The 15,000-nt window shown below is 36.4% G+C and overlaps 2 protein-coding genes across 2 annotated transcripts; one reads left to right on the top strand and one right to left on the bottom strand.

Moving 5' to 3' along the window:
- Positions 1–6,816: 6,816 nt before the first annotated feature.
- LOC149045017 (uncharacterized) lies at positions 6,817–8,256 on the top strand. Its single transcript, XM_089207573.1, has one exon. It carries the CDS (start codon positions 6,916–6,918, stop codon positions 8,254–8,256), a length of 1,341 nt encoding a protein of 446 aa, XP_089063699.1. The 5' UTR covers positions 6,817–6,915.
- LOC149045016 (uncharacterized) lies at positions 7,846–10,749 on the bottom strand. The gene is made up of 4 exons (XM_089207906.1): positions 10,724–10,749; positions 10,455–10,491; positions 9,433–9,701; positions 7,846–9,331 (listed from the first exon to the last, which is right to left on the bottom strand). Exons 1-4 carry the CDS (start codon positions 10,747–10,749, stop codon positions 9,073–9,075), a joined length of 591 nt encoding a protein of 196 aa, XP_089064032.1. The 3' UTR covers positions 7,846–9,072.
- Positions 10,750–15,000: the final 4,251 nt, after the last annotated feature.

The following is a 15,000-nucleotide window of genomic DNA, read 5'->3' as shown; positions in this document are numbered from 1 at the left end:
TAAAGGGGTAAGTTTCTAAAGAAACTGTGGTGCTACGTCGGTGGGAGAGTATAGCAGGTAATTTAGTGTTAACAACTGGGTTGAAAACGTAAATTACGTAAACGTAAAGGGTAAAAAAGCTGACGAAGGGCTAACGCTCGAAACATCAGCTTTTTTACCCTTTACGATGGCTAATTTACGTTTTCAACCCAGTTGTTGACACTAAATTATAATGCAATAGGCTTAAGTTTATACACAGTTTTCATAAAGGTGGACATACCGCAAGACCTGGTGAGAACAACACGAAAACAAGGTCACAAAGGCCTCAAAATTTAACTGTATAAATATGGCATCCTCTTTGAGCAGCTAATGCCATGATTCTCCAAATGTGATTTTTTTCACGGAAGATGATATTCCAGGTGCTACTCTGCTTAGATGAAAGCCTGAAGAGCTGAAAAATGCAGAACTATGATTGTGGATGGAGTGCTATGGTGATTTGGGAAAAAGGTCTGAAGATGAAAGGGCACCTTGTGAAATGAGTGTATGAGTATGTCATAACTGGCAAAGATAGAAACATTACATTGCTGACCCAGACCCAGACAAGATTTACAGTCGCAGAAAAGAGTGACTGAGCACCTTTACTGATGTTGGCAGAGAAGAGGGTGTTTCGGTGCAGTTTCCCAACAAAAGTTGGGAAATGGGAATTAATTCTTATGCATAAGGTTTAGAATCATATAGCACCACAGCAGGTATGTAGCATTGTCTTAAAGCAATCTAAACTATAAAATTTATATAAAAGCAATTTTGCTATTCCTAGTTTCAATTTAATAAAATACAGAAAGCACAGTTTAAGACTTTAGGACCCTATTTGTGGGGAGAAATAGAAAATGAACTCAAGAGCAAGACGAGCCTTGCAGCATTTAAAAAGCTATTCGTAAAATAAATATTTTTAATATTTAAGATAACAGTTGTAATAGCAAAGCATCTCAATCTCAACCAAAGTCTGCATTCTTATTATATTAATTTTTCTTTAAAATATCCCATTTCCAATATATTTAAAAATAGATTACTTAATATTTTAATACATATTTTATAGTTTATATATATAAATTTTATATCTTAATGTATATAGCTTATTATTACTCTTTTATATACATATTAAAGTAGAGTGTCCCCAACTAGTTTTAATGCTAAATACAGAGACACTTAAATAAAGTTTATGTATGTATGTATGTATGTATGTATGTGCACACTGCGATGTAAAGAGGGTTATTGCTGTGCTCTTTGTTTCTCAAAACAGAAACAACCTGAGATAAAATAACATTTGAGAAAACAAAATGTACAGTTAAAATTTTAAATTTTACAACCTCCACAAGTGATGACATAATATTGAGTCACTAGAGCAAGATAATTCCAATGAACAATCTGCAGGATTTAACTACTCTGAGGATATGATACCCAGTGGGCTGGTAAGCAGCATTTCCACACTGAATAATGTTGCCTCTGGGAACCTCATTAGCATCAAAGCACAGGTGGTGAACATTGCAGCAACAAAAGTAGTCAATATGCAATATCAACGAACATTAAAGAAGCAAGAAGGTTTAATAAGAGACCCTACAAGCTCCATTAAAGTCATTCTCTGGGAATCCTATGTCGACACCCTCACCCTAAATTCAACTTACATTTTTTGAAACCTTAAGGTGAAACTATCTAAAAATAAAAACGAAAGACACTTGAATACCGCCAAAGATGTGTCCTTTTACGCCAAAAAAACTGCACCATTTACTCAGCCATTAATAGATGTAAACAGAGAGTTGGCAAGCATGGTAACATCAACAATTAATGGGAAGATAATAGGATTCCTTGAAATAAACACTGGGGTTTGTAGAGGATTGTACCAGTATGTGCATATACCACTGTGTTCCCCAAGATGAAATCACTTGAGCTGGTTTACAATCTTCGCATTATCCAAGGTCTTTGCTGTCTTTATTTGGAACAACTTTTTCCCTCCATGAAATGCAGCCAATTGAGTTGAACAGCGCAGACTAACTCTTTACCATCAACAAATTCAAGAACTTATAACTCACATGAAGTTGGATTTGAACTTGAAAAGTGTCAGTAAAACAGACATGACACTTGAAATATTGAAAGCAAACCCAGCCATCAACATAACTTATGATTTCCATTCAAACAAAGCACAAGCAATCAATTAATTAGCATAACTATACTTGACATTCTTTAGCCATGAGATGATATGATAGTTGCATTTTTCCCATTATAGGACAACCACAAACAATTAATGGAAAGAGAATAAGATTACTTCAAGTAAACAACTCAGTTGGCTGCATATCATGCAGGAAAAAAGTTGTTCCAAACAAAGACAATCAACTTATTCCATCTTAGTTATCCAGCATAACTATACTTAACATTATTTGTTAAGCCATGAAATGATATAATAGTCGTATTTTCCCATTATATGTTAACCATAACTTTGTTTTTGTTTCATTAAAAATTTTGCCTTGACCTACAATCAGTTATTACCCAAGTATATTAAACTTCTGTATAATTATGTAAATTACTATGCTAAAATCCAGACTATTTTGAGCCATTTTTACCTATCATAGTTAAGTTGTAACTACAATTACAGTTACAGTTTGAGATACCACTACACCATTGCCATTTTACTGTTATAGCTTAGGATACCAATATACTGCTGTTTCGCAACAAATTTCCCTTAACCTTCAATTAATTACAACACTGATCTATTATGCTATTTCTGGAATTTAACAAAATGTCATTTTACAACTTCAGGAATAAATTGTGTTACAAATGATTTCCCCTTTCCTTCTGTATTTTCTTGCATGTTTCTTTTCATTATGAAAAAGTTGGAAGACCCTTTCACACCCAATCCCCAACACTGTCCCTGTCCAATCAAACACACCCCATAATCTCTGATTACTACCAGTTTTAATTCTTTTCAGGTTTTTCAGTCAAGGAGTTTTTTGAAGCACATACAACACTGTAAAATTTAAGATATTAAATTTAAGATACTAAACCCTAAGCTATTTAAAAAATCACTTTCCAAACATTTTCCTATTTTTTCTCAAACAAATTAATCTTATAAGAATTGAAAGGGATGTTTCTTTCTGTTAAATATCTCTTTTTCAAAATTATTTTTTGTTTAAAGGTCCAAAGTTAGATTTTTCCTATATTATTATATAGTTGTCAATATATTATATGGTCTCTCATGAAGTAGTCATGACCACATGTAGATTTCAATGGTTATCTTGTGAATTAAATCTGCAATGCTCCTTCTTTCGATCTTCATCAGTCGAACCCACTAACAGATTATGGCCACAACAAGAACCAGTAATCCCTCAACTAATGTATCCCAAACATCATTTCTGTATTTTTTTATGACCAAACATTTTTTAATTTTTCTTTATGACCCTTTAGTTCTTACTGATTGAACACACTCCTGACACAGAGAGCATCCATGGTGACCAATCACAAAGCTTGTTGTCAAAACATGACCAATCACAGAAAAGTAAACAAAACTATTCAAAGACCAAATATTGTACTAAATCACATGAATGGGAAGGTTGTAAATCGTGCAACTATTCAACCCTTCAAAGATCGAGAGCTGAAAACACAACGTAACGATAATTGTTATATTTTTCAGCATCGTCAACAGTCGGATTACAGAGCGACACTAATTTTCGCTTTGTATCAGGTGGATTAAAGTATCAGCATTAAGCGAAAAAGAGGAAAATCATTCATCGCTTCATATATTTCAGACCCAGCTTTGGTATAAAGCATAATGCAAACAACTATTAAGAATAATTCCCATGAAAGACGCAGTAATTAAACTAGCTGTAAGTTGCTTTTAGAAGACATAAAAACAAAATGGTTGTCACAATTAATCTCGACAGAAGGTGTCGTAATTCTTCACGATTCCCTGATCTTCTTTCAGTGGTTGATTTGGGATAAAATTGTACTTAACCTACTTCACACAGGGCTTGTTCGAGTACTTCCCTTAGTATGCTTGGGAATAAAACAAAAACTCTTTAACATTAACTACAACACCAACAGACCAAGCCACACCATGCCCTGTGAATTAAAATCTCAACAATTAAATATGAATGGTGCATCTATATCCAATCATTTTCATATTTCTCAAGGACAGAAAGGAACAAGTACTACAAACATAACATTAAAGCAAGAGTGAACCCAAACAAGTACTGGTCCCTTATCATTGATGGCATGGACCAAGCAAAACACAACTTGCCACATTTTAATACAAGTACAAAGGTAAAATCAATCCAACTTGTACATGTATTGAATATAATATTGGAATGTTTCCGAATTTTAAACGCTTCAGTTATAGGGTCTTCATTGTGAAAAAAGTTGACATTGAGAAAACATAGATGTCGGGTTGTTCCGCACAAACATCAACGTTGCACTGGATCACATTGACACAACTCTCACCGTACTAGCATGTACTTGCATAAGGATTTGGCTGACGCTACAAGGTGTGAACATCAATTCATCATTAGATGTTTCGACATAATTGCATTTCATTGTTACACATTCTCATCAGGTAGACGAAGGTAAATGGAAATTAAAAACGCATCTCACAGGTGTTCTTGTCAACCGGAAACAAGAAGCCCATGCGTTTCTTGATTTAAGCCAGTACCCCCATGATTCTAATTTGACCATCAACGTCATGCTGGAGACTTTGTTGCACATTAAAAGATTGGTAAGTTTTAGCCAATGGACCACAAGTTGCCTTTACCCAGAGCCTAACATTAGTGTGCATATTGTTTTTGCCCCTTACTACGTAAAAGAAAGAGATTCCATTTTGCCGTGCATCTCTTTCGCAATGAATCACAGAGGACGTCACCATGTGGTAAAGACATAACACTCTCAGCTGCACCGTGTGCGCCACATTGACTTTTTACTGCATTTGGACGTTATCAGCAATATATTACTGAACAGGGTCACTGCAAATTGGATGATGAATTGACAAAATTACAATACATTACAAAAACATTAGAGAAAAGCTAAAAACTATTATAGTTCCAAATAGAATGTGTTGCAGTGTTTCGCCCAATACCTCCTTGTTGATCATTTTTCAATTCATTTTTTCGTTACTCTTCCCCCTGTCCCTACCTCCAGATGGACAACTATTGGAGGGAGCACAAAAATCGTTGTCTTAAGGTTTCTGAGTTTATTGGTAGAGGGGAAAATTTTTGAGAAGGTGAATTTTCAAATCAGGCAAAATTGTTTTATCTCTCAATAAATAATTTCAGCCGTAGCTAGAGATGAGTCCCAGCCTAATATCATTTTTAATTCAATACAAACTTTGAAAATAAGTTCAACGAGGATTAAATATTCCTCTTTTTGTCAGGACGTTCGTTACCACTTTAAGTCCTGGTTTACTGACCGTTGGTCTCTTTAACTTTGGTTGGCCTACTATTTTGTTTCATTTTATGCAGGCGATATTACTCTCAGTAATTGAAATGACAACAACATGTAACTATGTAAGGAAATTTGACTATGATTCATTCAGAACTGGGGTTAACAACCTAAATCACATGTTTTACTTTTTGATAGATCAAAATATCTTTCTTGGTGGTGGGTCATACACATGAAAACATCGATCAGATGTTTTCATGTGTAGCAAGACTTGCCAAGAACGACGCCCATACTTTAGAGGCACTGAAGGAACAGATTAAAGTATCGTACACCCCTCCTGTGTTAGTGGAGGAATTATCATCTTTGTTCGAGATCAAAGCGTGGATGGAGAACTCCATTAACAACATATCAGGCCACGTCCACCAACACGTTTTTAAAATTCAAAACAACAACGGCAACTCCAAGCTGTTCTATAAGAAGTGGTCCACCTCACCTGTCTGGCTGCCTGATGGCGGAATAAGTCTCATCTCGACCATACCAAGAGGAGTTCCCAAGCTTGTCAAACCGAACACTCACGGTGGCATGTCCCTTGACAAGCTTGAAATGGACCTCCCAAAATACGCCATGAAATTGAAAGACTCAGAAATGGTATGGAGAGAATTCATAACCAAACAGAGGAATCGCCATCAGCAGCCAGACAGGACTAAAAAATGGGACTTGGATGCCCTGGAAAATACTATTTGCCAAGTTGCCACAGCGCAGTCTACTTCTTCTGTGGAGTTGAGTAGACTCGTATCGAGAGAGGAAAGAGAAGTCGAGGTAACTATAACCGCTAGACGATAACAAAGAATAAACACCCAGGGTACCTCTTATGTGCAACAGTATGTTGCCGGATTTTAGCCAGCAAAGGCCGCACAAAGATACTATGAAATAACAAGTTAACGCAAATTTAAATATCGAATTAATCTATATAGTAACCTGTGCCATATTGGTCTTGACTCTAACGGACACATATTATACATCTGAAATGCAGATAACAGAATCGTGGCTTTGATAATAACGAATGTTTTTCTTAAAAATGATGTGAACATTACCAGGTTATAATCATTACCCTCTGCTAATTTCCAAACAGATCACTGTAAGCAGAAAAAGAAAAGCAGATGGAAAAGCGAGTGGAAGGGCGAGTGGAAAAGCGGGAGAAGGGCGAGCCAAGACAAAGAGGACGAAAAAATAGGTAAGCATTACTAAATTAATGGATTTGTAGCCATATTTTATAGAATACATCGGAAGAAAATTGTGGGCAATAGAGAGTGATGACATGATGCTCTTTTCCGACCTATGTCATGTTAATAGCTTTTATTGGAGTTGAGCACGCGAAATCAGCGGTCTCCGGATGAGCTTACGCCAAAACGAGGCTATCGGGTCTAGCTCGCTCTAAAGTACAAGGAAGCAGAGAGGGAAATTAGTAGTAGCTTGGTATTTACATAATATTTTCTCGAGTTTTTAGTTTCTTTATCCATGGTGAAGCATTGCATAGCTTTTGGGTGTCAAAACCGAAGTTCCAAAGCGGAATGCAAGGACTTATCATGGCATTCGCTGCCGCTTTCAAACAAGAATTTGCTGGCACAATGGCTCGTGAAACTGCGTCGAGATAACACTCCGGTAAACACAAACTCTTATGTCTGTAGTCAGCATTTTGAAGCTAATTGCTTCATAAAACCAATGGGAGGACAAAGAATTTGCTTGAAGCCAGATTCCGTACCGACAAAGTTTATATTTACTGTTGAAAAACCAAAGAGGAAAGAGCCCGCTCATCGAGCAACTTTGAACACAAAGAAAAAAAAAATAGAGAAATCGCAGCAGCATTCAGCCCCCGAACCGATAAACATTGAAAACACCGATTTTAAATCTGTTTCAGATGGTATGGAAACTGAACATCTCGAAAGTGAAGGTTTATTTCAAATTGTATATGAAAACTGGGAACATCAACTTCAGTTAAAGAATGAGGAAATCTCATGTTTACTTGAGAAATGGCTAACTAAGGAGCGCAAACTGAACAAAAAAATACAAGAGCTGGAGAATCAACTTGAAGAAGAAAGAAGTGCCAGAAAGGAGCTGGAATTATTAATCGAGAAGAAAGCCTTCAGCATCGAAACTGTAAAGGAAAATGATAAATTACTAAGATTTTACACTGGATTTGAAAACTATGAAGTGTTTTCAATGGTTCTTGACTTTCTGGGGAGAGAGACAGCTGATCACTTGGACTACCAAAACACGGAAAATTTAAGAGAAATCAAGCACAAATATAAACCTGGGCCAAGTAGGGCTTTGAATATCGAAAATGATTTTTTTCTGGTACTTTGTCGTTTGAAAGTGTGGTTGCTTGAAGAAGACTTATCACTCAGATTTGGAGTTTCCCAGAGTGTGGTTTCCCAAATTATCAATACCTGGATCAAGTTTATTTATTTCAGATTCAAAGAACTTGATGTATTTCCTTCCAAAGAGATTGTTAAATTACACCTGCCTGAATGTTTTTGCAAAAAGTATTCAACAACTACTCTAATAATTGATGCTACAGAGATATACATTGAAAAGCCAAACAACCCAGAGGCTCAACAAGTAACATTTTCTTCATGCGAAAATAGCAACACCCTGAAACTCTTGGTTGGTATTGTACCAAAAAGGGGGATTTCATTTGTTTCAACCCTGTATGGTGGCAGCATTTCTGACAAGGAACTAACACAGAAGTCAGGCCTTATAGAAAAACTACAGTATGGTGATGTTATCATGGCTGATAGAGGTTTCAATATTCAAGAGATGCTTTCATGTAAAGGGCTAAAAGTAAATGTTCCTCCATAAATGAATGAATCAGGCCAATTCAATGAAGGTGAATTACTGGAAACAAGAAGGATTGCATCGCTAAGAATCCATGTTGAAAGAGCCATGGAAAGAATAAAAAACTACCACATGTTAGACTTTGTTCCAATAACACTGTGCAGGAGTGGTATAATTGATATGATATTTTTTGTCTGTGCAATGCTATCAAACTTCCTGCCACCACTAGTAGATGGTTAGCAATAACAAATATCTTTCTTACAAATTTGCCCTCATGTTATTTATTAGAAAATAAAAACAGACTGTATAGTCATGCAATGTTCAAGTGAATTTGTTACAAAAATACTACAAAACTCAACATGTGTTGTGGCTCAAAATGTTCCTTTTTATATTATGTTCTACATAACTACCCTTCGCATTCTCTAATTAGGGAGAAATAAGCACATGCCAACAACTGAAATATTGTCATTTGTGTATATTTACAGTATTTCTAAAGAAGAAATAAAGTATAAAATTGTGATTGCAGTCATTTCAGTTAATTAGTTTACTCAATCTAGTAAGTCCATAATAAACTCTTGGGTATGCTAGTTCCAAAGAGATGTGGTTGTCATAAAACTTTTCCAGTTTTGGGACTATGTCAGAGAGGAATTTCGTATCCTTCCTCACATGTAAAATAATTAAATTAACAGTGTCAGAGAGTACCAGACAGTCAAGGATGATTTGGTGCAGAGCATCAGCTGCTGGACTTGGTAATAGAACTTATGATTCCTGTTAATCACCAACCCATGACAAGTGTCTCTACATATACGACGTTTACACACTGCCTCCTTTAGAGATAGGCTATCTGTGAAGATTCTTTCCATCTCCACTAGTCCCCCATCTACCTTCCCATCTGGAGAGGCCCCAAGGAAAGGACACTATATTCTGAATATTAAATGAAAGGACATCGTCCTTCGCGTCAACCAGCGAAACCCATTGTGCAGATCCAGGGAAATCACAATTGACGGTCGCTGTTTGCTCCAGTGGTTTATTTGCCGCCAAGTGTTGCCACTTCTCCGTAAAATTATTCTCCCAACCATTTTTTATATAACTGATGACCCTGCGGCAGGTAAAACAAATCGATATAGAACTTATGCTTCGATATTCCCTTCAAGCAATGGCAATGATTATAAGGGACAAAAAACATTGCAATCTGTGTACCTTTGAGATAACTTAGCCTTCGTTGCTTCAGACCATGCACTACCATCTTTAGCCGTCCCTTTGCGGAATGACAACCATTCTTTGAGTCTTTCTTTAGTAATATGCCGTGGGAAATTACCACTTATCAACTGCTGTTTCTCCTCAGCGGAAAAAAAGGCCGCTTGTGGAAGATTTGATCTGATCGATGTTGACCCGATAGCCTCGCTTTGATGTTTAATCACAAGAATACCGCTGGATTGTTTGGGTGGCGTGCTCAACTCCGATAAGAGCTATTCCGGGAGGGGAGTGGGGGGAAGAAAATCCCTCTCACGGCAACATAATAGTATCCTGACGTCTATTTGTCAAATCTTCAGGAGGCTGGATCACTATAAGGTTTTTTTTTTATTATTTCTGGTGGTTTAAGTGAGCTGAATTAGAGGTCAATTCAAATTAGCACTATTAGCAGTTGTAGTAAATGTGGACTCATCAGCTCTGTCCTCAATCAAAACCTCAGCGAATGACTACAGGGGGCATTAAAATTTTATTAACTCAAAAAGAAAGATACATGGAAAAAGTAAAACTACATTTTAAGCATAATGACTGTAACTACTTTTTTTTAATTGCAGAACCACTACTTGCAGCTGAAAAGATTGTAGCATCAAACCAAGCATTTAGATTTTTTCATTGTTTTTGTTTGTTTGCTTTCTTTTGTTTCTTTCCTCACATCATTTACCTCCAATTCTGAATTAAATTAACAATAAACAAAATCTACTATATCTTGTTTTCAATCTTTGAATGGCGTTGCGTATCAAGCGAAAATTTGTCGATCAGGCCACCGGTGGGTATACTTGCTGGACACCTTTCACCTAACTTACAGCCTATGTAATTCAATTGTCTTCATCAAGGAAGCAGGCTACTTCTACACTATGGCCCTGGCTGGATTGTGATGTTATTCTAGACTACCTCCTATTACTATTTTAGTTGATAATAAATATTATAATTTTCGCTGGCTAAAACTTTCTAATATGACATCTCAGGTATACCTCAACTTTGAACTTCCTATCTCTTTCTGGATTTATCCTGTCAGATACAAAAAAAAAAAGGTGAATACGTGACAATAAATGATATTATCACAAGCCGCAACACAGTTAACCAAAATTCGAATACCACCAGCTTTCACGGTGCGAAAAATTTAATCGATACTTAATGGATGGTTCACATTCATAGTGATAATCTCGAAAATATGTGCACAACAAAAAGGGTTGTTTAAGACTTAAATGCAGGGTGGATTGAGTGTCTCATCAACGCTTACTGATACCACGCAACGTTGCATGACATCGCTTGGAGACCGATGGTAACGGAGCTTAAATTGACTCTAGGTGAATTCAAGCTATCTCAGGTGGCTATGATTCTCATTACATCTCATTTTTCCATACAGTAGACGTGGTCTCAACGGACACAACTGAGCACACGTATGAACGTTTTGACTTTGCCTTCTGCTTGGTAGTATATCTTTTCAATTTCAGTTAAGGTTACTTTTCTGTGTATCTCGCTCTTTCTTATCGAATACTAAAATAATCAAATCTTTGGTGTTATATGTATTACACGAAGAAAGGGAAGTACTCGAACAAGCCCTGTGCGAAGTAGGTTAAGTAGTTTTATTCCGAATCAACCATTGAAAGAAGATCTTACACACGACGTGACTCGAACTGAAAGCAATGTGTGGGAACTAGCGCGTCTCTCCCCTTGTACTTTGGTCAACGCGGGACGGCAAGGAATTAATTCAATGAAAATTTCACCCCGTCGACTTCCAAAGAGAATGAATTTTGCGTCCGATGGACGGAAAGTTCTTCAAATATATTGCGCGTAGAGCTGATCACTACTATACGTTTTTATTTCCCGAAAGCATTTTTATTGTTAAAAGGAACACACACACACGAAAAAAAAAAAAAAAAGACTTTAAATTTGGACAAAACCAAATGCATGCTTATCGGTAGTAATAGGAAACGCGTAAATATAGTTTATCATTATTATTTATTATTATTTGATTGGCTAGTTGGCCGGCCATATCGGCCTAGCGCCAAATAATATACCCAATAATGCTGCGAACCTCAGTAATTATCTATTAATGATTCGTGAACGTTTCCTCCCTTCCCTTTCACCTTAGGGGGAAGGTACGGCTACACATTGGCTAATAAATAGCCACCCTGTTGGCACGTGAGCTCGAACCACTGAGGTGAGTCATTCTTAGAAATTACGTAAAATGAACTTTCTCCTGAGCACATGCGCAGAGAGAATCTTTCAAGAAAGAGAAAACGGATTGTGTTGGCAACAGAATAACCTTCCTTCGAATAACTTTCGAATAACAGTCCCCCTTTTTGCCAGTTAATCTATATAACAACATCCACGACAGTTGTAGTTTGACTATCATGGAGTTTGGTATGACTGATGACGAATTCCCACAATTACTTCCAGCAAGTGATCTTAGCATAGGAAGTATAACAATTGTTGAGAGAGAAGGACAGCTAGTCGGTGAGAGAAACCTTTGAAAGATCGACAAGCCTCAAAAAGTCAGTGAATCTGGAATATAGAATTAAAGAAGCCCAACTAGATAACCTTGCAAAAATCCTCACTAAATATTAAGTTCACAAGTCATTGTTCTGTGCAAAAATGTTGCTCTGTTAAATTGAAGCTTTCCAATACTTGCAATACTCATAGGCATACTGTAGGTAAAGAAATAACACCCTACCATCATTTTAGATTTTTCACTTTGATTAAGTAACTCAATAACAGCACCCATGAAAAACAGGCCTTTAATCAATAAGATAATAATTAAAATGTAACAAACTTATACAGAGCAGCAGATCACTCTATACTTCACCCAACTATCTGTCCTAACTAGAACTCATTTATTGCAGAGGTCTCTCTCTGTAATTATGAGTGAGGACAAAGAGGCTGATGCCAATGATCCATCTTTAGAAGTTGAAACTGACTAAACAAAGCAGAGGATAAGGAGGGACCTTGAACTCTAGATCATTCGTTCCCTTGGGGTGCTGTTCTCACCTTGTAATCCTGTCAGAGGTTAGAGAGGCAAATTTTTGACTTGCAGTGAGAGCCTCATACATTCTACCTATTTTGAAACACTCTCTTAAGTGAAAAGCTAGAAACACATAGGGAAGTGCTCTTTCTCCCCCTAGACATAACAGAAAAACAGACACCAGTTTGTCATTTCAAGTTTTGGGGTAGACCCTTAAAACTGGCAAAGTTTCCTTGAAATTGGTGAGATGGCATGTAACATGACAGTCTGATGCTCTCATGCACACACTCTTACCAGCTACAACTTATTGTCACAGATGAAACTGATGCAATCAACCTCACACTTTGTCCAAGTGATTATTGGCACCTCCTTATACTTTCAAGCACTGAAGGTCAACTATTAGAACAGGAAGTACCTCAATTCAAACAAGTCCACCAAAATAGACACTTGTGATGATGTTGCTCTTTACCACAAATCCACAAGTGTGGTTGATATCCAAAATTCCTAAAGAGAAGACCATAACAGCCCTACTTGGAGGTATCATTGCAACTGATGTAGAGAAGTTTCATTTGCATTTGCAAGATAAAACACAAAATGCAACCTTGAGGTGATGAAATCTGACAAGTTGCTCCACAAAAGCAAACATCACTATCAAAACTGAAAATGGTGAAAAAGTTGCAAGATATTACTGTCCTCAAATAGTCACCCAAGAGTTCTTCACAACCATATCCTGCACTTGTGGCAGCACTTTGGACCAGGATGTATCACACATGTCAACTGATCTTATGGAGGAAAATCTTCTTAAAGTTACTTAAATGACATAGTTGATGAACACACAAATGTCCAATCCACTGATCCCCACAAATAGATGCAGTTTCAGTGACATTCTAATGAAAGTTTGAACACAGCACCTCCTGATGAGACCTTTTTTGTTTTAGACAAAATGTTCAGGAATGTTTTTGGATTTTCTACACAATCAAACCATTTTACTTTCTTTTGGCAAAATGTAAAAAATGAACAAAAGGCATACATATTTCTATTTTTTTACTTCTACAATTATTTTGTAATTACCTAACAGATATTGAAGACCATTAAAGTTGTAAAACAAAAAAGGAAAGCAGTATCAACCAAGATTCTTGTTGATTAGACTGTTTTCCTTGTCATGAATGAAAGTGATCCTCGCAGTGATGTGCACTACTTAGGCAGTAGTGAAAATAAGGCCTGAAAAAAAATTTCAGGCCTGTACGGGATTTGAACCCATGACCTCTGCGATACCGGTGCAGCGCTCTACCAACTGAGCTAACAAGCCAACTGAGAGCTGGTCATGATAGTGGTTCTAAATAAACCCGTGAAGTGATGAATATACGGTTAAGAATATATGAAAGTCATATATTTGAACTGCGGATAAAGACATGAATGAAAGTGATCCTCGCAGTGATGTGCACTACTTAGGCAGTAGTGAAAATAAGGCCTGAAAAAAATTTCAGGCCTGTACGGGATTTGAACCCATGACCTCTGCGATACCGGTGCAGGTAAGGTACCGATACCTTGTTTAGATACTTTTATTCTTCAGGAAATTTTCCTGAATTTTTCACGCACACTTGTGTTTATTCAAACCACAGTATTTCGTTTTTCTATCTATGATGCAGTTGTAACATGCTTGAATTAACATTGTTTATTTTGTTGATATCTTTTTGTTGTTTGTTTCTGTAGGAGACCCTGCATACAATTCTTCAAATAAGCAAAATTTATGAAACTTTGGTTGATTCTGGAATAAACACATTTTAGCTGTTTGTTTCATTAATGCTCTTTCTAATATGCATTGTAATTTAAGTTCAATGTCCTTTTTCTGTAACATCATTCTGCTACTACAACCCCATTGATTAAAAATTACAGCTTTTTATATAATACTGAAACCCATAGCTCTCTACTACAAGCTGCCATGAATTCAAGAAATTCACAACATTCCCCCATTTTTCCTCACCTGGAAGAATCAGGATTGTTGTGTCTCAGAAGGCTTTTAAATATATCAATAGTTACTTTAGTTTCAATTTTTAAAGAGAAATTAGTACTCGGAATAATTCTACAGAGTACCTAATAGTCTACTAGCACATAACTCAGTAGGCAAGACCAGTTCTGCCTGATGATTTCAATTATTTAGTAAGTAAGAGCAGTGGCCACATGTAGTCCTTGACTACCTATTGACTACCAGGAATTATACAATATTGAAACTAAGCTTTTCATATTTTAAAATATTTTGTGTTACCAGAAGTTGGAAATTATAGAGTATGCTGTCACTGAAAGATTGGAGAACAGAAGACAAAGAAGATCGAAAAACAGCTAACATGATTAACAAGTGAAGAATTCTTCACAGGAATTTTTAGTTCAATTAGTCTTCTCCGTAAATATGACTGTTATTTTATCTTTCATTTATATATCATTTTACTATATAAAGTTTTAACTCTTTCTCATTTAATATCTTTAATCTGGATTAATACCACATACCTGATTATATTTTACCTATCTTTGTATTCTTGTAATTTATTCTTTTA

This window comes from Pocillopora damicornis, chromosome 5 (assembly GCF_964200805.1).
Source record: "Pocillopora damicornis chromosome 5, jaPocDami1.2, whole genome shotgun sequence".
Classification (NCBI taxonomy): Eukaryota; Metazoa; Cnidaria; class Anthozoa; order Scleractinia; family Pocilloporidae; genus Pocillopora; species Pocillopora damicornis.
Note: the sequence above shows the minus strand (reverse complement) of the source record. Positions and strands in the feature narration are given on the sequence as shown.